Here is a 27,819-nt window from a genome sequence, read left to right on the forward strand (position 1 = left end):
CACTATGTGAGGATGGTCTCCTGGTGCTGTCCTCCTGCCCAGGCACTCCCATGTCTAGCAAGCTCACTTCATCCCTTCAGATCGCACAAATGAGCTGCCTCCCCACAGCTCCCTCTTTCTTGAGGCCCCTCCCTGCCTTATTTTGCTTTTAAGCATGTACCCCACTTCTCATGTGGTCATTACCTGTCTGTCCCCTGAGCTCCAAGAGGAGGGGACCTGGTTGGGGCCACTAGTGACGCCTCCAGCGCCTGTGCTATGCCACTTCCACCAGGCGCTTGGCAGTCTGCTGGAGAAGTGAGCTTTCCTCCACAGAATGCCTCACCTCACCTCGCTTCCTACTTTTCCCCACTCTAATTTTACTTCCATTCCTTGCCAGTCAAATAAGTAACTAAAGCAAGAAGGCGGCCCCAAATGTAGCCACTCACTTATGAATGAGACCTAGGTCTGCCAAATTTTAAATGGCAAAAACAAACAAACAAACAAAAAAAAACCAGAAAGGATATGTCCCCGGACTGCTGGTCTTGGGTGGACAGGACTTGGGGTGTGTAACACACCACTTTAGGACACAACCTCTGGAAGATGCCATCCATGCCTCTTGTCTGCATACCTTTCTGGTATTGGATAAGTCTCCAATCATCGGCTTCGCCACCAAAGACCCAAAGTAAGTAAAATCACCAACTTACTTAAATTCTTCTTGTTTCTGTTTTTTGTAGTCTTGTCTATATTTTGTAAAGGCATCAAATAAGTGATAAATAATTTCTGCACTAAAAATTCTAACTCCTAAACTATCAGCCATTTCTTGTGCATCCCGTTCAATTCTCACATCAAAGGCCAAGATGACTGCGTACCTGGAAGGTCAGAGCACATCAGAGAGCAGCCAGTGAGAAGCGGAGTATGTCACACAGGGAAGTTCAAAGAACAGGCAGCTACACGAGAGTCCGCGTAGCAAAAGAGAAACCACTTACTGCGGGTCGTGTTCCAGCATCACTGAAGCCTTCATAACATCTTTCTTGTGGACCGGACCGATGTTAATGCCTGCATACTGGGGATGGGATAGGATGGGATGGGATGGGGGGGGGGGGGGGGGAGGAGGGAGGGGTGTTAGCAGCCTGTGTCAGTAACAGCAGCAGCACCACAGCCACGACCACTGACTGGAGGCACGTTACTTACGGGCACCTCTGATGTTCTCAGAAATTCAAGCAGAGCTTCCAGAGACCCCAGTGTAGACGCTTGGACATAGACCCCTTTCTCTTCTAATCTGATAGCATTCAGTGTCTGCTTTAACTCATGGATCAATTCATCCTTGAAAAGAAATTGGATTTGACAAGGTTGGAAATACAACTCTGTCAGCAGTAGCCTAGAATTAAACCATGTTTCTCTTTTTAATATTCATCTGAAAATATGGAACCCAGGCTTACAAAGAGCAAGGCACACAGCAGGGCCTGTGCTGAGTGGAGGATGGGCCTTGAGGGCCATGCCTGAACTGTGTCCCATGTTACCTGTGAGAGGTTTATGGACACTGACATATATGTCACCTCTGCTCCATTTGGCAAATAAGGTAGATGCATAAGCAAATGAAATAAGTTTTTTAAGTTAAAAGTACAACATGAAGGTAGTGTGTACCCAATGGCTCTGCTCAACTGTCTGAACTGTGAAATACCCTGATCTCAGTGGCACTTTCCTCTGTCACCACTCCTCCAGAGATGGAGAAAGTGTGAACAAGTAAACCACCATGCCAATGCCAGTAAGATGCAGAAACCCATGCCATACTTGAAAATTGGCCAAACGGGGAAAAACTGTATTCAACCGATGAAGTAACTTGGATGGACCCACTGCACACGTTTTACTGAAAACCAGCCCCCATTTTATCGCCTGATTACTATGCTCTAAAATGGCAGCCAAGACTTTAAATTTTTTTTTTAAAGTTTTATAGTTAATGGATATAAAAACAAATCTGTGGCATTTTTAGTCTAATGCATGTTTTCACTTTCTATCAAATACTTATTAAAATGTAATGTATTTATCAGGAAAGAAAATATCTCTGCCCTGTTCTCATTGGCCCTAAGGTAGCCAATTCCCTGATGGCTGTGACCTTACTTTGTCTGAAGAATAATGGTGGTGTCAGGACACTAGAGGAGCCATGGGCTGGGAACAGTGGCAACTACTCCTGGGCAAGCAAATAAACTGTGGCACAAAGTTTGCTTTTGTGAAACTATGCTGGGCTCGGGGGTGGGAAGGGGTGGGGGGCGGGCATCAGACGAATAGGTAGATAGCCTTTAGGGTACTCGGGTACCTAGTAAGGTTTTCCTTAGTTCTGTCTGCATATTCAGGTACCTAAAATAAAACGTAGATAAACTACTTCCAGCTCTCGATTCCTTTTTAATTTAAATAAAATATATATTTTAGAATTCTAAATAATTATAAATATTTATAATATTTATATAAATAATTAAGCCAATTCATATGACTATACAAACTGAAGTAATTCAAAAGCATCAACTGTTTACTAAGAGGCCACCAGATAAGGCTTCATGAGACAAAGGTACCCATTTTACTCACCCTTCATAGCATGTGCTCTTCTGACACATGACAGAGTTGACAGCTTTAGAGGAAAAAAATTTAAATAACTTACTTTAAGCACCGGGATTTCATCTTCTTTATAAGCCACCAGGAGGGGTAAACCAGCCAATGTTTTCTCTAAATCTTTTCCAAGAATCTTTACTCCTTGAGCTGCTTCTACTTCTTTGTGTTTTTCATACTGGCTCTACGGAGATGAATATATTTGTTACCATTTCTATTTAAACAGTGGTTAGCAGTAGGACATTATGTAAGAGACAATAGTTTCACAACCTTGGGGTAGAAAAAGATTTCTTAATCTAACACAAAAAGCAATAAACACAAAATAAAAGAGTAATTCAATATTAAAATTATTTGTTTCACAAGATACCATAGAAAAAGTAAAAAAAGTCACAGAGTAGAAGAAAATGCTACAATATATACCAACCAATAACAGGCTAATATTCCGACTACATAAACAAATAACTTGCAAAATCTGTACCATAGATGGATGCTGCCAGAGCACATTGAGCATTTCATAAAGGAAGAAATTTAAGTGGCTAATAAAAATGTAATGACCAACCATAATAAAGTCAGGGAAATGCAAACGGAAACAGCAATGTGCTACACACACCCCAGAATGGGAAAAACTGGAAAATATGACAGAATCAGAACTGATGAAGATGTGAAGCAATGGAGACTGAACTACCACAGCTGGATGAGCAGCAGATGATGCCCGCTGGAGATGAGAGGCAGTGATGACCCCAAGTTTTCACACCTAGTATACACCTAGATAGGCTTGTACATCTGCACCTGGAAACAGTACAAGAATGGCCAGAGCAACAGCATCCATAAAAAAACATCAAGCCGAAGATGGCCTACTCTTCCCATCAACAGGAGAACCATGATATACTCAAGCAGTGGAACATGACACAACGACAACAGGAACTACGGCTACATACAACAATGCGGACAAATCTTAAAATTATTTTTTTGGCTGAAAGAAGCCAGATACAAAGGAACAATGAGAATGATGCTATTCACATAAAGTCCACACGTATTTATTTTCTCAGGTATTAAAACTATAAATAAAAAAAGCAAGGTTATTAGTTACTATCATGAAAATGGAAGCATGGTTAGGTTAATCTGGGGAAGGGGGGGGGTAAGATCAGGAAAAGGCGCACGGAAGGCCTCCAGCGTGTCAGCAACATTCTGATTCTTTATCTGGTCGTCTGCTTCCTAAAAACTGGTTAAACTTTTCTTCTGTGTTTTGTGTACTTTTCTGTATGAATATTTTATTTCATAATAAAAAATGTTAATGAAAAACTAGCAGTATAAACCCATGACATGCTTTAATTTTGTGAAAAGCTTAGTTGACAAATGAGAACATTCACATATTGCCTCGTTCAGAGTCCTTCCTGTATGGAGACACCTGAAATGTGAAGGTGTGTGTGCATGGGTGCATCTGGATGTATGTGCGTACGTGTGTGTGTGTGCGTACACGTGTGCATGTGTGGGTGTTTGTGCGTGTGTGTAGTAAGCCAAGCAGTTCCCAAAGTGAGGAAACAACCCCAGCTGAAATTCTGAATACAAAACTTCCCCACATGTTGCAGCTCCCCAGCGGGCTCACCTTCACTCGCAGCTCCTTCATCGGCGGGGGTAACAGGAGGCCCCGGATCTGGGTCACAATGGGCCCCTCCACTCCGGGAACGATAACCGTGTCCCCTTCCCTCAGACGCCCATTGATCAGTATCACGTCTATGGTGGTGCCCATCCCTGGGAGAGCCTTGACCTACGAGAGACATCATCACAAAGGAGTGAGACACAGGCTGCAGCACCCCGCCGAGTCAGGTCTAAAAGCGGGACCATGCCCGCCTAGGAGCTGTGAAAGAACGATGAGCAACAAGCTGAGAAGCTGGCCATTACCTCCATCACCTGCGCTCTCAGCTCCTCACACTGTGCCAGTCTCTTGCTCAACATAGTCTGTGTCAACTCGACCAGAAGGTGGATGAGACTCCCCATCCCATCGCCAGTATGTGCAGAGGTGGGCACCAAGGACACAAATGTGCGGGGGTCTTTGTTCTCATAACACAAAGCCGCGTTCAAACCCTAAGACATGAAAGGTAAAGTCACTGCGCAAGGCTGCACAAAGAAGCGCTGGACTGGTACAACTAACTAGAGGTGAGACACGCAGCAGAGGCTGATCATTCCGAAACTCTTATAACGTCAAGAAAAGATCACGCATACCTTGGAGGCATTAATTACGTAACAGAAAAATAGTTTCTTTCCAAGTTAACTCGGATTTTAAAATTAAACTACAAGATCTCTGAAATATCAGATTTCTGATTTTACAAAGAAAAATAAGGGAAAAAAATAAAAAACACTAATTACCATTAATAGGGGCAGAGAACCAGTATTAGTGAAAACGCTTACTTTATTGCAAAGACCATGCAAATGAAAGAAGAAAATTCTCTACGCTACAGGCTCTTCCTGAAGCAGAGAAAGCTTTCTTACCTGCTGTGCAAATTCTACTATGATAGCCTTTGCTCGCTCCTCAAACTCATCCTTTGTATTCTTTTTCTGCTTCTTTAAAGTGGCAGCCACATCAGAGTCGGGGCTCTTTTTCCAATCATACAACCTATCAATCTGGAAAAGATTTTTCGTAAGAAATATCTCTAAAACATTCAGAACACTAGGGAATTTAATTAACATTAAAAACTCCAGAAAACTCCTAACGTGTATTATTTATGTCCAGAAGTGTGAATTACTCAGATGTTTTATTGTACCAAAAGCCCCCGGGAGCCTAACTGCATGCCCTATTCGATTAGAAAGTGCTGAGGTCTGAGCTGCCCATCTGCCATTCATCTGCAAAAGATGAGATCTTAGAATGGTCCTGGGGGGCCATTATCATGCTTCTGGAATTCCAGAATGGTTCTGGAAAACTAGTAGACAGAAGCAAGGGTTATTACAGCAAGTACCATCACCAGGAAACTTACATACCAAACAAACTAAAAATAATTATTCCCTATCTCAGGAAATAGCCCATTTTGTTTTATTGCTCAAATTAGGATTTACTCTGTTTAGTTGATCGAATAATTATTTTCCTTCACTTTTCAAAAGATAAATAGGTACAGAAAATTGTTTAATAACTTGAAAAAACAAAAAAGCATAATCTGTTGACTTGGTCTAAGGGGATAATTTAAAGTAGCAGACCAACCAGAAAAACTGGAGAGTAGAAACAGACCCAGAAATGACAAAGATGATATAATTTAGCATACAAGGTTTTTACAGAACTTATAAATAACAACTTTAAAGGGAAAACATGAACATGTGGAGCTAAAAAATATATATAATCTGAAATGGAAAATTCACTGATGAGCTTAATAGCAAATTACACAGTGCAAAAGAAAAGATTAGTGACCACAGAGATATAGCAATAAAAATGATCCCAAATGAAGCATATGAAGAAAAATAGATGAAGGAAAAAACAGAAAAACCTTCAGTGACTTATGGGATGATATTAAGAGAAGTTAACTCAAGTTCTAGAAAGGTCCTAGAATTCTATCCAATAGTTAAAGAAGAGAGAGCAGAAAATATCTGAACAAATAACCAAGAATTTTTTTTAATTGAGCATAAATTTATAAATGTAAGTAAATCAAAGTAGGATAAACATTAAGAAGACTATTACATAATCTCATTGACAAAATAGTCTTAAAAGCAGTCAAAGAAAAGATACATTACATACAGGGGAACAAAGAACAACTAGAGATAAAAGCCAGTAAGCAATGATGATGAAGGAAAAAATATTTTTAAACCTAGAACTCTATTGTAATTGAAAATATTCAGAAAATATTTTGATCTAAATATGATAAAAACAACATGTCTAAGTGGTGCTTTTTTTAACAGTAAGAGGCATATCTTTAAATGCTTATGTTAGAAAAAAAAAAATCTGAAATCCGAAGCTTCCGCCTTAAGAAACTGGAAAAAGAGCATATGAAAACAAAGTAAGCAGAAAGAAAATCAACACTGAAAAACCGTGACAAACAATAATAGACAAACAACAAAGAATATTGATAAAACCAAAAGCTGGTTCTTTGAAAGACACAAATTTTTCTACTGATAAAAGAAAAATAAAAAAACCTTGGTAACTTATATCTAATTAAGAAATTCCAAGCTGATGTGACTTTACTGGTGACTTCTATTAAACACTTAAAGAAGAAATGCTATTTCTATATAATTCTCTCAGAAAATAGAGGAGGAAATACTTCCCAACTCATCTAAGAGTCCATCATTACACTATCAAAACCAGTCAAAAAGCATTACAAGAAAACTACATACCAAAATCACTCATGAATACAAAAAAGCAACAGAAAATTACCAAATCAAATCCAGCAATATTTGAAAACTATATCATGACAAAGTACTCTAATCATGACAAGGTTTGTTCCAGTCATACAAGGCTGGTTTAATATCTAAAAAATCAATAGTAAGCAATAAATGGTACTGGAACAAATGGACATTCGCATGCAAAAAACAATCTAGAAACACACCATACATCCTTCACAAAAATTAACTTAGAATGGATACCTGTTTAGATACAACACCAAAGGCACAATCCACAAAACAAAGAACTGATAAGCTCCAGTTTTGTTAAAATTAAAAAGTGCTCCGTGAAATAACTGAGTGAGATGACAAGCCAGACTGGAAGAAAATATTTGAAAAAGATACAACTAATAAAAAACTATTCTTCAAAATATATGAAGAACTCTTAAAACTCAACAATAAGAAAACAGAATCCAATCTAAAAATGGGCCAGAGTTTAACGGATACCTCACCAAAGATATACAGATGGCAAATGAGCATAAAAAGATGTTCTACACCTTAGGTTACCAGGGAAACACAAGTTAAAAAAATGACAAACCACCACACACCTATTAGAGTGGCCAAAATCCAAAACACTGACAACACCAAATGATGGTGAGGATGTGGGGCAGCAGGCACTCTCGTTCAGTGCTGGTAGGGATACAATATGGTGCAGCCACTTTGAAAGATAGTTTGGCACTAAAACTAAACTCTTACTATAAGATCTTGCCACCACACTCTTTGGTATTTACCCAGAGGAGTTGAAAACTCATGTCCACACAAAACCTGCACACAGATAATTATAGCAGCTTTAGCTATAATTGCCAAAACTTGGAAGCCACCAAGGTGTCCTTCAGCAGGTGATGGATAAATTGTGGTCCATTAGACAACGGAGTATGATTCAAAGAAATGAGCTATCAAGCCATGAAAAGACATGAAGGAAACTTTAATGCTCATTACAAGAAACCAATTTGCAAAGGCTACATACTGTATGATTCCAACTGCATGACATTCTGGAAAAGGTAGAATTATGGAGACAGTAAGGTCAGTGGCTGCCAGGGGATGACAGGCGGGGGATGACTAGTTGGAATACAGAGGATATTTAGGACAGTGAAACTATTCTGTGTGATACCATAATGATGGATACATTTGTCTAAACCCAAAGAATGTACAACGCCAAGTGTGAACCCTAAAGTAAATGATGAACTTGGGGTGACAATGTGTCAGTGCAGGTTCAACTGTAACAAATGTGCCCCTCTGGTGGGGATGCTGATAAAGGGGGAGGCGGTGCATGTGTGGGGACCGGGGTAGGTGGCACATCTTTACATCTTGCCTTCAATTCTTCTCTGAACCTTATGCTGCTCTAAAAAAGTTTTAAAAATAAAAAATTAGTAAAGCCTCCCAAAAACATCAAGAGTGATTCATGTTGTTACAAAATAAAGGAGAAAAGCCACATGAACATCTCAAGAGATGCAGAATACACACCTGACAAAAATCAACAACCATTCATAATTTTAAAATAAAACACTCTCTAAGCAACCCAGGGACAATGGGAATGTCCTCGACTTAATAAAGTGCATTTACAAACAGGCCTACAGCTGACAACGGTGAGAATCCAAGAACCTTCCCGAGATCAGAAAGAGAGTACGGATGTCCGACATCACTTCAACGTTGTTCTAGAAAGTGTAGTAAGCACAGTAAGGAAGAAAAAACTTACAAAGCATACAAATGAGGAATAAAGTATAACAGTCTTTATTTGCAAATAACTTAATCATGCATATAGAAAAACCCACATGATCTACAAAAGAAGTTATTAATTCTAATCAGTGAATTTACCGAGATCACAAGATAGAAAGTCAGTATATAAAAATCAATGGTATCTCTGTTTAAAAGTGACAATTAGAAATCTAAAAATTTTAAGTGCTACTTACAACAGCATCAAAACCATGAAATACTATGGATAAATTTAAAAATATGTCCAACACACAATGAAACTATAAAATACTGTCAAGAGAAAATAAAGACCTGAGTAAATGAAGAAATACCATGTTCACTGATCAGAAGACTCAATTTTGTTAAAATGTTAATCCTCTCAGAATTTATCTACAGATTAAATATAATTCCAATCAAAAGCCTAGAAAGCTTTATGTAGAAACTAAGAAGCTGATTCTAAACTTTACATGGAAAATTCAAGGACCCTAAAGTATCCAAAGCAATTGGGAGAAACAAAAAGCTGAAGAACTTACCACCACCTGCTTTCAAGAGATACTGTGAAACTACAGTAACCGTGGACAGGTACTAGTGGCATTCGGAAAGACATTCGGGCCAAAGGATATACATACGGTCAATTAATTTTCAACAGATTCAAAACTAATTAAATGAGGAAGTAGAACTTTTTCAACAAAGGCTTCTGAATCGGATGTTCATATGGAAACAAGTAAACTTTGAACCTTACTTTTACACCATGCACAAGAATTAACTAAAAACATCACAGATCTAAATGTTAGATATCTAGAAACACTGGAGAAAATTTTCACGAACTTGGGTTGGAAAAAGATTACTTATACAGAACACAATAAACACAAATTGTAAGAAAATTTCTAATGAGATTTTGCCAAAATTAGAAAACTTTGCTCTTCAAAACACATCAAGAAAATGAAAAACCAAGTGCTTGACTACAAGTATATCTGCAATACACACAACTGACAAAGGACTTATAACAACAATATATAGGGAACTCAAAATTCAACACTAAACAGTCTAATAAAAAAATGAGCAAAGGATTTAAGTAGATATGGCACAAAAAGAGAGAGAGAGCAAATAAGTACATGAAAAAGTGTTTAATGCCATTAGTCATCACAGAAACACAATTAAACCATAACAATTTAGCACCACACACTTATTAGAATGACTGGATGGGGCAAGTGTTGGCAAGAATGTGTAGAACTCTCACACACTGCTGGTTAAAATTAAATGAGCTACCATTTCTTTAGGAAAATGTGTTATTTTCTCATAAAGTTGAACATACAAATACATATGATCTAACAATTCGATTCCTATTTACTCAAAAACAAATGTCTAAACAAAGGCTTGCATCAAATGTTCATAGCTGCTTCATTAATAAGTAACTTAAAATTGGGGTCGATCCAAATATCCAATAAGTAAATAATGTGTGGTATTATTCAAATAATGAAATATTACTCAGCAATGAAAAGGAACAACCTATGCTATATTCAACATGGATAATTCTACAACATGAATAGCGAAAATGCCAAACTGAAAGGATTATGTACTGTATCTAATTCCTTTAACATGAAATTCATAAAACAGGAAGAATTAGTCTATAGTAGCAAAAAGAAGATCAGTGTTTGGGGCCAGAGAAGGGGGCAGACTGGCTGTAAAAGAACACAAGGGAACATTCTGGGAAAATGAAGATGGTCTGTATTCTGAATGGTGGTACATATGTGTATTTATAAATCTGTCAAAATACACTGAACTTAGCAGGAGTACATTCTTATATGAAAGTTATACTACATTTTTTTAATTACAAAAAAGTAAGCAGCTTGTTTCCACAATTTAATTTTTCAGGAGAGCTTACCTTATTGAGTGCAACAATGAAGGGACATTTTTTAGATTTTAGAAGGTTGATAGATTCGATTGTCTGGGGCTCCAAACCATGCATAATATCAACAACTAAAATGGCAATATCGCAAAGAGAGCTTCCTCTGTTTCTCAGATTACTGTTGAAAAGAAGGGAAAAAATGCATAGACATCTTGAAATTAATACTTTTATTTAAAGAAACTTAAAATTTTAATTTCTTTGTAAAATCTAAACAAGAACAAAATGAAGTACATGCATTAGATTCAAGCGCCATTAGACTTTCACTTTCCAAATGCTTATCTAACAGTGAACTGACATCAGCTGGAATGAGTTCCAGAAGTAACTCCAATATTTCTGTCAATTTTACTGACCAAGTGTTTTACACTAAGGAATATAGCCAAGAGGCAACTGGATGAAATTCCACCCGTAATGAGTTTCACTGGAGACAGACCAGGTATGTATTAAGATTTGCTCTTCAAAGAAGAAAAGATTTCTTTCTACAAAAAACAAAAAACAAGTATCCAAGTAAAATACTGCTAAATCAGAAAGGCATGGATGAGGACTGGGGGTTACTATCAATCACTACCTAGGTCTGAGCTGGAAGCCACAGATCTCAAAACACCAGCCAACTTTAATGATTAGTCACATGTTCTCACAACTGAACCTTTAGACGAGGTTTTCAGGCGATCTGCTTGTGGACAGAAAACTCAACACGCTCTTACCTGAAAGACTCATGCCCAGGAGTGTCGATAATCAGCATTCCAGGGATCCGCACATTCTCTCTATCAAACTAGAAAAAGTGGGGAAAATAGCTTAAGGACGCCAAACAATGAAAGCTTCTTCACAAAATGAATATTCTGCCACAAAAACATTAAACTATCTCCACTTCCTTATCTAGATGAACTGTTTCAAAAACAGTTAATGAGTTAACCAACAAAGCATAGCAGTTAATATTTTCATTAATATCAAAAGTTTTGCAGGAAAAAAATAACATTCCCTTTGTTATGGTCATAAAACTGTGGTGAAATCTAAATCTGAGCAGAGGGCTAATAAGTAACATGACAGCAGTCGTCAAAGTGATCGTCTACAAAAAGCTGACACGCAAAAGGTTCTCGAAAACTGGAAATGTCTCTTGTCCAATTTTAAAACAATTTTAAACTCTGAAAAATATCCCATGTGTTTTAAAGAAAATTTACATCAACCTAAAATATTAAAGAATAACTTCATATTCTGCTTTATTCAAATCAAACCATAAACATTTGATTTTCTGGATAAAAGTACACAAATGGAAACATTAGAACAGGCTTGAGGTGAACATTCTCTTTTAAGCTAAAGAGTAGCACTATCAAATCTCTTTCACACACACAAAACATTTTTTACTTTGCTTATCTCTACTTTTTGACAATCTTCAGATGATTTTTTTCAAAATCTTATTCTCCTGATCTAGGGTAAAATGATTCACATGCAAAACATTTTAAATTTGCAATCCCACAGTGATCCTAAATCAACATTCACCAAGTGCCACAATTACTTCCACTTCAGTGTCTGGAATATAAACACAATTGTCAGACAAGGCTCATCTGGAGAACTTTAACACAGACCTAATAAAAATCATACTCTATAATGATGTTCTAAAATAACACCAGATTTCAAGTTCTGACAATTGGTGGAATAAGCTGTTATAAATTCCCCATTGTCATAGAAATACCCAGGTAAAGTACAACCAAAATAAATTTTAAATTATAAATTTGAAAAACTAATTCAAGAAACCTATCCTAAAATAAAGATTTTGAACTACATACTGAAACGAAGACCACATAACTAGAAAACTAACCCAGAATAACCAACACCAAGATGAAAAAGACCACGTTACTTTTAAAAGGATGAAAACCAGCCTGTGATCAAACCTGAAAGGCAATACTTCTGTGAGAAGAAATGAGAGTAATTTAAGATGATGGACTGAAAATGGGAACCAAGGGTTTTATATGTAGCCAGCAGACTTTCCAGGATGAAGGCTATGAAGTAACTTCTCAATATTAAAAAAAACTCACAGTATTATTCCCATTATTCCTTCCTTAGGAATCTACCAGAAAACAAGCTTCATAAAACACAAGCACACAAAACAAAAACTGGAGAGACAAGCTCATAGATCCTTCCTATATACAGAACTCAGACTAAGTAAAGGACCAAGGGAGATACTAGCATGTAATATACACCATGTGTCATTTATTGCTTCTCAGTTCTAAATTTACCACTTTCACCTGCTGTGACAATGGCACTGGGGAATTTTTTACAAAGCCCAATTCCAGGTCTGGAGTACATTACAGATAAAATGAACCTGAAACATCTTGCTAATCCCAGATAGCCCAGATACAAGCAAAGACCAACAAGATGACAGAATAAATATCACGAAGACCCAGGAACCAACCACCAGGCAAAGGTGAGACTATCTCAGTACAATATAACTGAAATGGATTAAAAGAGTAAATATGAAAAATAAACACACAATAAATACGTTTAAATCCAAGAGTTTTTATTAATACAAAACCAAATTCAAACTGGTCACTATATATTTTGAAAGCTGGTAAATAAAGGTAAAGGATCAAGCATTTATTCTGCCTTTCTTATACATACTCTCCCCAAATAACAAAACAGCAGATTAGGGGAAGTTTCTCTCTAGAAGTAATCCCATAAACAGAGGTGGAGGATGGGACTGGAATATCCACATTTTGTAACCCCTAATATTAAAAGGCAGGGATTACTTAAAAAGTTACTCCTGGGAGGAAGAAGAGGGTGGGTTTTGATTAGAAAGGGGCCCACAGGGCGTATGAGGGCACTGGCAAGGCTCCACCCCCTAACATGGATAGGAAGACGACAGATCAGGCTTCACACTGGTCTGATGTGATTTCCTTTATTGTGTTAAATGCAGCATAAATGGAATGTCTCCAAAGTAGAGAGAATAAGGGAGATAAAAATATGTATAATCAATCCGACAGAAGGAAAAAAGAGTGGGGGAGGGAACCCAATTTTTAAACACAGAGTTAAAAGTGTTAAAACATGACGGAGAATGACATACTCTAACTTCAGAATTGTGACTACTACTTGGAGCAAGAGAGAAGAAAATGGAATGTGAGGGATCCTACAACGTGTAATGTTTTTATTTCTTTAAAGATAGATCTGAAGCAAAATAGAAACACTGGCATATATGTTAATTATGAATGGTAAGCATATGCATCTGTTATACTATTCTGTTTTCATTGTTTGAAATAGTTTATATCTTAATGTTTGTTAGAAATGAAAACACTAAAATACAGGGTACTTACATTTTTAATCATCTTAGTCTGTTCATTAATAGCTTCGAGGGGAACATTGGTAGCCCCGATTTGCTGTGTGATACCACCTGCCTCACCATCTTGCACATGTGTGTGACGGAGCTGGGATAAGATGGCAGATTCAGATTTGTATTTCAAAATACAAAAAGAAGCAAAAGCAATAATAAAGCAGTAACTTATTATAAACAGAACTGCATATAAGTGCTATTATGATTTCTATTAGCTTTTTATAAGGTATCATTCATTCGTTTAAAAAGTTGTATCAACAAAGGACTAATGGTTACCAGAGGGTAGGGAGGAGCGGACATTTAAATCATTTCTTCAATTGAAAAAATAAATAAAATAATAAAATAAATAAAAAGTTGTATCAATGCATAATAGTGTTTTCTTACTTTATCTAGAATTTTTGTCTTCCCAGTGTCCACATGTCCAAGTACACAAATAACAGGGGCTCTCAGCTTTTCCGTATTTACATTTTTACTATGTTCAAGTCGTCGTTTCTAGGAAAGGAAAAAAAATCTCGAAATTAAACATTATTTCACACCTTATCATTATTTTCCTTTAAATTATTTTGCCTTGGCAAGAGAATGCCACAGCCTTCATCCATGTTCCTTGTTGATTTAACTACATGTAATGTCTTGTACAGTGTAAGCTTTACAATCCAATTCCCATCACGGCGCCTTTGGACAAAGGGAAACCTGGTTAGAAAAGTTTTCAGAACAGCACTGAGTGTGCAAGTAAGAGCACTGTGAACTGTTGGCTCAAACTTCTGTACACTTCTGCGCATAGCTAATTTAATGGAATATACTGAATACAAAAGGAACACTGATCTTTCTGTCATACTTACTACACAGCACAACCCCTGACTTTTTCACTATTCACTACAACTTCAGAATTGTATAACATTTTAAAGCAATTTATTTCAAAACTTTATCCAGTGTACAAATGCTATAAAACCATTCAATTAGGAGAGTTTACTTAAGCCTCTGCCTAAGACATCTAATAGCATTTCCCATCTTCCGAAGATGCCACCAAGCACGAGAAAGCTTGTTCTTGAGCCACATGTTTCTCTGTACCACTTACCTGAACACTTTTTCTGAAAACCAAACAAAACCACATGCCAGTTCTTTCAAATGACAACCTTTCAAGCACAACAAAGCTGGCATTCAAATGAGAAAACTTCCAACCGAATTCTGAAGTAATGTCATTTACAACACTATTTTCCATCTATAAACCATTTTTGTATGAACTTTTTATTTTCTTTTTTTTCCCCCCCTCTTTAATTCCGCCCCTCCCACTTCCACCCCTGACCTATGCATGTTGCTGTTTCCCCTTAAGAACTGGATCTCTGAAGGCAGGGCGTCTCCTCCCACATGCACACGGCTTGCCCCCGGAGCCTGGCACCACCAGCACACTGCGGGTGGGGGGGTGGGGGAGGGTCTGGCGCACCGGGGGTATGGTCCGTGGCTCCACCTAGGGTGCAAACCCAGGACCTTCTGCGTGTAAAGCAGATGTGCTAACCACTACACTATGAAGCCAACCCCAGAACTACTTATTTTCATTTCTACCCCTAGATCTTTCTGTAGAAACTGAAAGAAAAATATTTTGGAATGTCAAAGTGAGATGCAAGTATTTACTAGCAGAGAAATAAGTAAACAAGAGCTTCACAGTATGCAGGACTCGAATGCGAACATCATGATCTTACGATTTGATATGGTTGAAAACTACCTTCTCTCCCATACTTGAAGTATCACAATGTTCTGGAGGGGAATGTAGTAGACTTTAGCTCAGAAATTCTGCCTCTTTAAGTATTTGTCCTGAAGCAGTGACAGGACAAGTACACATGCACAACAGGGCTTGTTCAGCTCAGTATTGTTTATAATCGTGAAAATTAGTAACTGCTTAATCTTCTGTAGTGAAGGATTTCTTAATGAGTGTTTCCTAAACACGAGGCTGATGATATCCGGCTGCATAGTCATGTAGGTAGAGACTCCTATTCACAATGGAGATACTTGCTCAGGAAGTCTGAGGTGAATTTCACAACAATTATAATATATAGCAAGGTCTGGGAACCATGAAAATTGTTAAGGACTGAAATGTATCTCTCCCAAATTCATGAGTTGAATCCCTAACTCCGAATGTGATAGCATTTAGACAGGGACTTAAAGGAGGCAATTAAGGTTAAATGAGGTCATAAGGGTGGGGCCCTGATCTGATAGGACTGGTTCTCTCCCTCCTTCCCTTCCTGGGTCTCTGAGCACACCCAGGGAAAGGCCTCAGGGAGGACATCTGTAAGCCAGGAAGAGAGCCCTCACCAGAAACAAACCTATTGGCACTTTAATCTTGAACTTCTAGCCTCAAGAACTATAAGGAAATAAATTTCATTTAAAAATTGTTTAAGCCTCCCAGCCTGTATACCAGCCTGTATGGCACCCTGAGGAGACCGATACAAAGTTAAGTTAGGATGCTTCTATAAAATAGAATACGATATGCGGCTGTTAAAGGCACTGAGGCAGGACTTCCTGAATGATGGAATGAGGGGCTTAGTAAATCCTCTTCCCAAAACGAAAAGATAAAACTGGACAAAAGAATCAAAACAAGCACTTAACGACTCTAGAAACAGGCCAAAGGCATATAAATATAAAACACATTGAAAAACATCTAATTCAAGAAAATCTACTGGCTGTCAGTAAGAGCGGTGAGGCCTATGGGGTTTTAGACTGGAGTCACACCATCCCACGTCTCCCATACGTGGGGCAGAAGTGTGAGAGATGGGGGTTCCACGCCTTAGGACACTGTCAAAAATAGTAGTGACCTCAATGGCAAACGAAGAAGAGGCTAAGGTCTCTGGGAGGGCAAGAGATAACTTGGAAGACCAGTCAGATTTAACAGGGAGGCCTGTGGGATAAGACAGCCAACATAGGCACTGATAAGGCCCTACCTATTCCTTGGTAAATATGTTCAAAAGACTAAAGGGAACCATGTTTAAAGAAATGACGGGAAGTATGATGATGACTCATCAAAAGGGGGTGTCGATGAATTATTAAAAAACACATAGAAATTCTGAAGTTAAAACATTCAATAGCAAATTTAAAATTCCACTAGATGGGCTCAAGAGTAAATGAAAATAGTAAAAGAAAAATCAGAGAACTTAAAGATAGATTAATAGAGATTATATAATCTGAACAATGGGGAAAAAATGAAAAAACTACCAGAGCCTCAAGAGACCTATGGGACACCCTCATGTATACTGATGTGCATATACTGGGAGGCCCAGAAGGGGAGGAGACAGAGTACAGGCAGAAAGAAGATGTGACTAAGAAGTGGCAGAAAATTTCCAAATTTTGATGAAAACCATTAACCTATACATCTAAAAAGCTTAATAAACTCTAAGTAGAATAATTACAAAGATATTTACACCAAGATACATCATGGTTAAATTGTTACAAGTCAAGGTCAAAAAGAAAATCTTGACAGCAAGAGAAAAATCATTCACTGTGTAAGGGAACCCAAGTAAGTTTAATAACTGAATTCTCGTCAGTAGCAATGGAGGCCAGAAGGCAATGGGATGACATATTCAAAAGGCTAAACAGAAAAAAAAAAACTGTCAAGCAAGAATTCTGCATGCAGCAGTATTATCTTTAAAAAAAAAAACGAAGGTGAAATAAACAATTCCCAAATTTAAAGACTGAGAGAATTCACTGCTAGAAGAGCAGCATGATGAGAAATACCACAGGAAGTTCATCAGGCTAAGATGAAGTGATACCAGATGAGAGTCAAAGCCACATGAAGGAAAAAGGAGCAATGCCAAAGGTCATTATATAACAAACATAACAGAAAGTAAAAATGTATCCTTTTCTATTTTCTTCTCTTAACTGATTTAAATGATAACTTCACAAAATAATAATTCTAAAGTTGTATGGTTGAGCTTATAATAAAGTTGCAATAAATACTACAAAGAGCACAAAGGCAAGGGGAGGGGAGGAACTGGAGCTATACTGTAGCAAAAAAAAATGACACCAGACAGAAATAATCTATATGAAGAAATGAGGAATATCAGAAATGTTAATATTAAGATGCTACAAATGTGTTTTTCTTTCTTCACTGAATTCCCTTAAAAGATCTAAGATCAAGACATTAGTTTTACTGGATCTATAACATTTATAAATATGTAACAATAGCGGCACAAAGGAAGGTAGGAGAAATGGATCTATATGCTAGAACAAAGTTCTTTTATTTCACTAGAATTAAGCTACCAATATTCTAAAATAGATAAGATGCATATTGTATTGCCTAGAACAACCATTAAGAAAATAACTTCCAAACCTGATGACACCAAAAGATATGCCAATATATAGAAAACAAATAGCAAAGAGAGGGAAGAAAGTCCAACCATATATATAATGACTTTAAATGTGAATTAATTAAATACTTACAAAGTATTTAGTCATATTGCGTGACATAAAACAAGATTCAACTACATGCTGTCAACAAGAGACACTTTAGATTCAAAGACACAAATAAACTGAAAGTGTTAAGACTGAAAAAGACATGCCATGCAACTGGCAACTGTGAGAGAGCTGGAGTAGCCATATTAATATCAGACAAAACACATAAAAGAAAAGAGAGGGATATCCACATCCTTGGGAAGACGTAACAAGTATAAACATATACGTACTTAACAGAGCCCAAAATACATGAAGAAAAAACTGGCAGCACTGAGAGGGGAGATGTACAATTCAACAATTTAGGAACTTCAATAACCCACTCTCAATAATGGATAGAAAAACTACCCATAAAATGAGCAAGCATATAGAAAATGTAAACCACACCATCAACCAAACTGACCTAACTGAATACCAGACCAACTGACAGCAGAATCCACATTCTTTCTAAGTGCACAAGAAACATTCACCAAAAGAGACCATTTGCTGGGGGGATATGACAAGTTTTAATTATTTTTAAATGACAGAAACTATACAAAGTATGTTCTCTAACAACAATAGTCAGAATTTATAATTAACAAAAGAAGAAAAATACTGAAATCCATAAATATTTGTAAATTATGACAATGTACTTCTAAATAACAAATTGGTCAAGGAAGAAGTAGTAAAGGAAATCCAAAAATATTCTGAATAGAATGAAAACAAAACATATAAAATTTACGAGATGTAGCTAAAACAGTACTTAGAAATTTGTAATTTTAAATGACTATATACAATTAAAAAAGAAGAGTGTCAAATCAATAATTTAAGTTACCATCCTAAGAAATTAGCAAAAAAAAGAGGAAGCTAAACCCAAACTAAACAACTTTAGTGAAATACAATAATTAGAAAGATAAAAATTACTGAGAATGATTCAAGATGAAAAAGAAAATATGACAAATATAATTGAATGAGTAATTTAAAAATCATCCTATAAAAAAGCTTTATTGGTAAATTCCACAAAACATTTAAAACAAGAAATAATATCCTTCAGAAACTCTTACAGAGAATCCCAGCTAATCCTAGCAGGCTAATTACTAAACTGACACCAAAGCCAGATAAACACATCACATGACCAGAAAGTGACTGATCAATACTACTCATGGGTATAGATCACAAAATAACAAAATATCACAAACCAAATCCAGTAACATATAAAGAGGGATATATATCACAATGGAGTGAGATTTGTTCCAGAGATGCAAGGTTGGTTGAACATTTAAATACCAATAATGTAACATATTGTTTATTAACACAGAAAAAGAAAAAAACATCTTAATAAACATACAAAAAGCACCCATCATCCCTTCATGATAGAAAATCTCAACAAACTAGGAAAAGAAAGGAATTTCCTCAAAACTGATAAAGGGCATCTATCAAAAACTTACTGATAACATCATAGTTAATGGTGAAAATGTGAATGCTTTCCCCCACAGACTGGGAACAAGGCAAGTGTGCCTGCTACTCTTAGCACTTCTATTCAACAATGCATTTTTCTAGCCAGAGAAATAAGGCAAGAAAAATATGCAGGAATGAAACTGGAAATGTTGGAAATGAAGAATTTAAACTGTCTTTTGATGAATGACATGGCACTGATTACAGAAAATTCTAAGGAATCTATGAAAAACTACTAGAATAAAAAAATTTCAGTACAGTTGCTACACATAAATCTACAAAAGTTGTATTATTTATATTAGCAAGGAAATAAATTTAAAATATGATCTCATTCACAATCGCATCAAAATAATAAAATGCTTATATTCTGAAAACTATAATACATTGCTAAAAGAAATTTTTAAAGCGCTAAATAAATGAAGACAGCCTGCTTCCAAGGACTGGAAGATTCAATATTAAGAAGGTAATTCTCCCTAAAATTGACCTATATATTCAACACAATCTCTATCAAAACTGGACTAGGCTTTTCGCAGAAACTGACAAGCTGACCCTAAAATTTCTATGAAAAAGCAAGTGCCCTGAATAGCCAAAACAACCTTGAAAAGCTGGTACAACATTGGAAGGCTAACATTTCCCAGTTTCCAGATTTATGATACAACTAACGTAACCAAGACAGTGTGGTACTGGCATAAGAACAGATATACAGATCAATGAAAGAGAACTCAAAGTCTAAAAGTAAACACTCACATTACCAATCAACTGATTTGTCAGAGATGCCAAGGCAATCCGATGCAGCCTTCTAAGGCAACGATACTGGTTAAATTCACGAAGAATGACTTTGGTTCCTTACCTCACATCATACATAGAAACTATCTTAATTATCTAATTATCTTATAACTAAAAATATAAGAAATAAAAGGTATACATTTTTCAGAAGAAAACAAGACAAAATAGTCATGACCTTGGGTTAGGCAAGTATTTCTTCAGTACAACACCAGAAGCACGCTTTATAAAAGAATAATTTGATAAACTGGATGTTATCGAAATTAAAAATTTATTTACTTCAAAAGAAACTGTTAAAAAAATGAAAAGAACTCTTTCAACTCAATAATAAAAAGACAAATTATAAAATTTAAAAATGTACAAAAATTGGAATAGATGTTTCACCAATGAAGATATAGGAATGGCCAATAAGTACATGAAGAAATGCTCAACATCATGGAAATGCAATTTAAAACCACAATAAAACATACTATCTAATCACAATCATTAGAATGCCTGGAATTGAAAAGACAAGTATTAGTGAGGATGCAGAGAAACTGGAACCTTCAACTGGTGAGAATCTGTAATTGTTCAGCCACTAGAGAAAATAGTTTAGCAGTTTCGGAAAAAGCTGAACACAAATCTACCGTATGATTCAGCAATTTTACTCTTAGGAATGTATCTAAAAGAAATAAAAACACACTTTCACGCAAAGACTCATCTGAAAATGTTTACAACAGTACAAAATCATAATAGCTAAAAAGTGGAAACAACTCAAATGGCCTTTAACTGGTGAACAGATAATAATAAAATATGGTATATTTATACACAAAACACTATTTGGCAATAAAAAAGAACAAAGTACTGCTACCACATAGACAAATAGAGTATGTGATATAAGCCAGACACAAAAGATCACATATTATAGGACTGAATTTTTATGAAATTTCCAGAGATTTCTATAGAGACAAAGTAGATTAGTATTTGAATGGGGCAAGGAATGGGGAGTGATTGCAAACTGGCACAAAGAATCTTTTGGGGGCAATGAAAATATTCTAAAGTTATGTTGTGTTGATGGTTGCACAACTGTAAATTTACAAAATGTCACTGAATTGTACATTTAAAATGCATCATTTTTATGGTACATAAATCTTATCTCAACAAAGTTGCTTAAAAATGTGTTGAGCTAAGAGGTTATAGCATACTGTTATGTGGAAAAAAGTCTACAAAATTTCTTAATTTTAATTAAACATTCTTAAAAACTTGAAGCTCATACACAGAACTACTAACAAATGTAGGGAGTAAGATAATGGAGGAACTTACTTTCTGCTTTATAGCCATTTTGTTTGCTTGTTTTTAAATCATCGAACACAGAACAAACTCTCCTACATGGGTACAGAGCAAGGGAACTGGCTTGAGCAGGTGTTGCAGGAAGCAGCAGAGTCACCAGCGGGAATGAGAGGAGAAAGCTACTGGTATCTAGTGGGCAGAGGGCAAGGATGCTGCTTGACAACCTGAAATGATGAGGACAGTCCTCCACAACAAAGGCTTGTCCAGCCCCCAATTGTGAACAGATCCAGGGTTGAGAAACCACAATGTACAATAATAGAACCACCTCAGTCCTTTAGAATCTCAAGAAATGTATCCCTGTCTAGACTTTACTGAAGGAAAAGGCAAATACTGATACATATGTATTAAAACAAAAACTGAAAAATTAGAATTCTATGTGAGAAGACAAAAAGGAAAGCTAAAATAGTTTAGCATCCTCAAGCAAACTAGTTTTTAGTGTATATTGATGCTAAGCTGACATAATTTAAGAAAAGTTTCTTGACGTCCATTGCATTAAGTAGTAAAAATATAGTTAAGTCAGCTAGGTACTTGGACTTTAATAAACAGAAACCAAAACAACTTAAGTGACCAGACGCCTCACAGTGACTAATGTAAACATGTAACACAAACACTTAACTGATGCTTATTACCATAGAGAATGTGCTCAGAACCTCTGTCTACCTAAAAGCTGTCAAAGAGCATGTGAACTCTGGAGACCACAAGAAACAAGAGATGCAGCAGTCTCCACTCTGACATAGGCTAGGGGGTGTGTCCTTGGGTCAATCACTGTCAACCCATCATGTCTCGACATTACAAAACGGGACAAGATACGACTCTGAGACTGTGTGTGAAGTGCTGCTCAGTGAAGGCCTCAGTTTTGGGGACACTTCCAGCGACCACAAAGGAGCAGGGAGGAGAGGAGCCAAGGGAAAAGGACAGCCGGTACCTCAATCCTCCGCTTGGCTTTGTCGTAGGCCCGCTCCTCCTTGGTGCGATCATCATCTGAGTCGTATTCGGACTCCGAGCTCATCTCTCCACTGGGCCTCTTGTCTGCGGTCTTCCCCGTCTCCTTCTCCTCTGGCACCTTTTCCTCCTCCTCCTCGCCTTCGCTGCCCTCGCTCTCACCTTCCTCCTCGTCCTCGTCCTCATCACTCTCCTCCTCCTCCTCGTCTTGCTCTTCCTCCTCCTCAGGGTTCTCTTTCACTTCTATGTGCACCGTGTTTCCTTTCAGAAAAACAAAGATTTTAAAATAAATGAAAATTAAAAATGAGACTTCCGTCAGGTAACAGAGACCTTAAAGACGACACTAAAAGTGTCAAATAAGGTGGCAATGTTACATCGCTAATTCCAAATTAAGGTTTTCATGCATCAAAAATGCAATGTTTATCTATGTGCTACAATGAAGACTGCTATTTAAAAGTGGGCCCTTAATGTACCGATCCATACATAAGGTGACAGAAAGAAAGGCACTACTGAGCGGGATATGAGAGAGGAAGAAACCAGGGAGGTAAGCACATCGCTTAGTATGTCTTTCCCACTGGGGACACTTGCCGATTCTGGAGGAGAAGCTGAAAGACCAAGCAGTGCCTTTACCAACCCTGTAGTACTTCAAGACCAAGGCACTGGGAGTTCAGGCCTGTCGAGGTTGCAGGGGGTGAGGTGGCAGATGCTGGGTAATACCCTACTATGGGGTGAAACTATGGAGAACTGCACCCAGCAGTAAGGGTGACAGCAAGTAAGCAGAACCTTCTCATTCCTGGAATACTTCCAGATTCTCTCAATTCTAAATTTGGAATGATTCCACATTGATAGTTCCCTCAGACTCCTGGTAGATGTCTCTGGAGAGAGAAAACACCATCCTTGACCACGAATTATTTCTACACTTTTACAAGTATAATATCCAGCACAATATATAAAAACAAACCACACAAAAAAATTCACATGAGGAAAGCTAGCACATAGATGCCAACAGGGCTTCCATATAGCGATGTTATAAAACCAAAATTTTAAAATGGATATGCTTCTAACATCCAAGGAACAAAAGACAAGATTAAAATTTTAGAAATAAAAACCACAGAAAAGTTAAATGCAAATTCTAAAACAAATACAGGAGATAAAAACAGCTGAAGACAAAATTAATGAACCAGAAGACAGCAGAAAAAACAATGTAGAATGAAACATGGAGACTCAATAGGTGGAAAATACAGAAAAGAGGAAAGATACAATAATATAGTAAGAAGGTCCATCACAGGACAACTAGAACCCGAGGGGAAATAACAGCGCACTGCAAAACTGACGAAACACAAAACCATACATTCATGAAGCTCTATAGGCAGAATAAAAAAAAAGAAATGAACCCCGGCAACACCATAATAGAAATGCTGAAAACCAAAGACACATGAAAAATTCAGGATGATACCTGAATTCTCAACAGAAACACTAAAAGCCAAGACAAGGGAATAATATCTTCCAAGTGTTAAATAAACAGAATTTCACTACAGAATTCTTCATTCAGTAAAAATGTACCCTTCAAGAATAAAGAGGAGATAGAGTATTTTTAGAAAAGGAAAAATGGAATGTATCACTAACAGATTTGTATTAGAGGAAATTCTAAAAGTTCTTCAGCCAGGAAGAAATGACCCAAACAAGAGGTCAGGGATGCAGTGGACATCAAGCGTAATAGAAGCGAAGTGTAAAGGCAGACCAAAGCAAACACTGACCCACACGCTATTGTGGGTCAAGAACGATGCTACGTAAACTGAGGACCAGTACGTACTGGTCAGGTGTCCGATGGCCTTCTCACCAAATGGGGAGCACATGACCTTAGATAACGAGAGCGAGAAGATCCACAGTAAGTGTCTAGATTAACCACAAAGTAAGTGGAGAGAGAATACACAGCTTCTAAGCTCACAGGAGGAGGAAAAAAAATGTAATAAAAAAAAATTCAATAGTTCAAATTATGGTTAGAAAAGAAAAAGAAACAGAATAAGGACTTAGTAAGATGATAAATATAAAACCAATATACTTCATTAATTCCATCAAATGTTAGAAGAGGCTAAATGCACTAGATAAAATATAAAAACAGACAAACTGGATTTTAAATCTCAACTATATGCTCTTTAAGGATATAGAAAGAGTAATAAAGACAGAAAAGACCAAGTAAATCAAAGTTGGTACAGCTATATTAGTATCAAGTAAGGTAGACTTTAAGGCAAAAGGCATTGCTAAAAATGAATAAAATATAAATAATAAATAAATCAATGATAAAAGAGTCAATTCATCAGAAAGATACAGGACTGTACTCATCTAATAATATAGCACTAAAATATATGAACTAAAAATTAACAGAACTCAGGGAGAAATAGATGATCTATATTCATGACGAAAGATTGATTTCATACACCACTCTTTGTAACAGAGAAAAAGCACTCCAGAAAAAAACTCAGAATATAAGAGACTTGTACAAAATGACCAACAAACTTGACCAATTATAGCAAACAAGGCACTTGACTACTGCAGAATATAAACTCTTTACAATCACATGTGAAACATTTACACACATATTATTTTGCTGGGCTGTAAATTAAGTCTCAACTTATTGCAAAGGAGAGAATCGTGTATGTTCTATGACCACAATGAAATAACAAGATAATTAGAAAGAACTCATTTATGTAAATTAATACACTTCTAAATAAATCATGGGTAAAAGTTAATATGTATCAAAATAGAAATTTAAAAAATCAACATACAGAACTTATGGAGTTTGGCTAGAGCCATGCCTAATAAAAAATTTATACTTTTAAAATTATGTATTGGGGAGAAAAGGCAAAAAGAAAAAAAAGACAAATATCTATCTCAAGAAGTTAGGAAAAAAAGCCAGTAAATTAAAACCAAAGAAAGTAGATTTTAGGAATAAAAGACAGAAAGTAAAAACAAAGACATTTTTTTATTCACAGTGATTAGGTACTATACTATTATTTGTATTATCTTTGTATTATATTTTAACTTAAAGGGGCTTTTTTTGTAGGCCAGCTTTAATAACCTAACCCTATTTATAACATTATCACTCTGAAAAAACATATTCTAAATCCCAGACAACTATCTTACAAATGACTTTCTGAAAAAGCATTTATTCATAAAATGAAGATCCACATGACGATTTAGGAGCCATGGCAATGTAACTGGTCTCCTGTATGGGAATGCTCAGATGGCTTTCATAATCAGACCGACTACTCCTTTAAACATAAACCACCTCCAGTAACCACTAGATTTACCAGTGTGCTTATGAGCTAGTCACCTTTCTCTCTCTCCTCGTCACTGACCATAGCCTCCCAGTCATCCAATCCAGCATCCTCAGTTTCTTCTTCCTCTTCTGTTGTCACGAAAGACACAGAAAAAAGCAGAAAATTATGCTAACATAAAAAGGATGTTTTCACTATGCAAAAAATACGTATACAATTTCATTATCTTTGTAACTATTTTTTCAATATAGCTAGCATGTTATAATTTACCATCACTAAATGCTTCACAATTTCCTAGTATTTTGAATATATCACCAGATTTCATATTTTAGGTCATTAAAACACTAGAAACTAGCGTCATTAAAATAGACGCTAAAATGTCCCTTTAGATCTTGAAAATGGCACACGATCATACTACTTGAAGACAAATGAAATTTCACATATCTTTTTGATCTTTCAACTTACAGTTTAATACATTCTTTTGCTTTAACCTCTACAGATACATACAAGCACTACTTAAATTACATACATGGAGGTACCATCTACATCTCCAGCTGAAAATAAAAACAGAATATTGTACTTACAACCCAAAAATAGCCAGGAAGGTATAATTCTGAATATTAAAAACTTAATACTCCAACGACGACTCTCCCAATCAAGCAAAATTATTCTCGAATAAAAAAAAGGACGTGTGGTGTCTGCTTCCCTGTAATAATCATTATTTGCCACTAAGTCTAGATAAGTCATCTTGAGGAGGAAGAAGAGTCAGGAACAGGTGCCCCAAACATCGTTCTAAATTATCAATTATTTCTACTGATACAAGCATCATCTAAAATAGTGGACTGCTATCAACCTGAATTTCTCTAATTTCATTAAGCTAAGCTGAGATGTGCCCAGATCAATGATCCTTTCACACTGAGAACAGAAAGGGGGAGGAAAGAAACCATCAGCAGTAGCTTTCACCAGTGTGGTCAGTCTCGACATCCTCCTCCGTTCCCACTCCTACCTTTAAGCATTTGAGATTCTTCTGATCTCGACACAAGCCTCAGGCTAGCCTCTCGCTCTCCTATCTACAACTAGTCTCATGAATTAGTACAATGTTTATCTTAAAGAAAAAAAAAAGAAAGCCAGAAACCTTCTCCAACCTTAAAACATACACACAATGAATAAGTTAAATCTTTTATGGATTTACCAAAAAGAGGCTGACCTCTAAGGTTTAAAACTACCAATTTTTATGACTCTTAATAAGTTCTAATTAAAAATGCTTCCAATTTGCTTTGGAAGGATTAAATAAAGAACTTCAGGTCTTGACACTACCTAAGATTTCTGACCCATAAACAGAAATATCAGAAAATTCAAACTTCTATTGTCTCTACAAAATATTCTGCCACTTCTGAAAAGAACAAATTTGACTCAAGTCTCACTTCTACACTTTTTCAAAGTGAAGTGAAAAGAAATGGTTTAAGAACCATAAAGAAAGGTCATCCTGCCAGATATCTGGTTTCCCCAAACTAATGAGAACTAAGATACCTTATGACACATCAACATTACTTGATAGGAATTAGTCAGTGCTACTGACCTGGGTCAGCAGGAGGTGGTGACTCTTTATCTGGTACTCCTTGTTCCACAGCTTCTCCAACAGAACTTAATTCTATTGGTTCAGACACTGAATAAAGGGCAGAAATGAAGGTGACAAAACTTTCAATATATAACCTGTTAAATAATGAATAAAAACCAGCACTGCAAACCTAAATTCT

The 27,819-nt window shown here is 36.6% G+C and overlaps 1 protein-coding gene across 1 annotated transcript in view; it reads right to left on the minus strand.

Moving 5' to 3' along the window:
* EIF5B (eukaryotic translation initiation factor 5B) overlaps window positions 1-27,819 on the minus strand; it is a 71,156-nt gene that overhangs the window by 4,128 nt on the left and 39,209 nt on the right. The window contains exons 8-21 of the mRNA XM_011383757.2: window positions 27,642-27,728; window positions 26,119-26,193; window positions 22,768-23,045; window positions 14,244-14,351; window positions 13,843-13,953; window positions 11,242-11,309; window positions 10,517-10,658; window positions 5,071-5,202; window positions 4,483-4,665; window positions 4,187-4,348; window positions 2,633-2,764; window positions 1,171-1,302; window positions 966-1,042; window positions 684-848 (exon numbers count right to left, since the gene is read on the minus strand). Of these exons, the coding sequence (XP_011382059.1) occupies window positions 684-848; window positions 966-1,042; window positions 1,171-1,302; window positions 2,633-2,764; window positions 4,187-4,348; window positions 4,483-4,665; window positions 5,071-5,202; window positions 10,517-10,658; window positions 11,242-11,309; window positions 13,843-13,953; window positions 14,244-14,351; window positions 22,768-23,045; window positions 26,119-26,193; window positions 27,642-27,728 (1,852 nt within the window). The remainder of the gene's footprint in view (window positions 1-683; window positions 849-965; window positions 1,043-1,170; window positions 1,303-2,632; window positions 2,765-4,186; window positions 4,349-4,482; window positions 4,666-5,070; window positions 5,203-10,516; window positions 10,659-11,241; window positions 11,310-13,842; window positions 13,954-14,243; window positions 14,352-22,767; window positions 23,046-26,118; window positions 26,194-27,641; window positions 27,729-27,819) is intronic.

The sequence above is a fragment of the Pteropus vampyrus genome, unplaced genomic scaffold (assembly GCF_000151845.1).
Source record: "Pteropus vampyrus isolate Shadow unplaced genomic scaffold, Pvam_2.0 Scaffold541, whole genome shotgun sequence".
Lineage (NCBI taxonomy): Eukaryota > Metazoa > Chordata > Mammalia > Chiroptera > Pteropodidae > Pteropus > Pteropus vampyrus.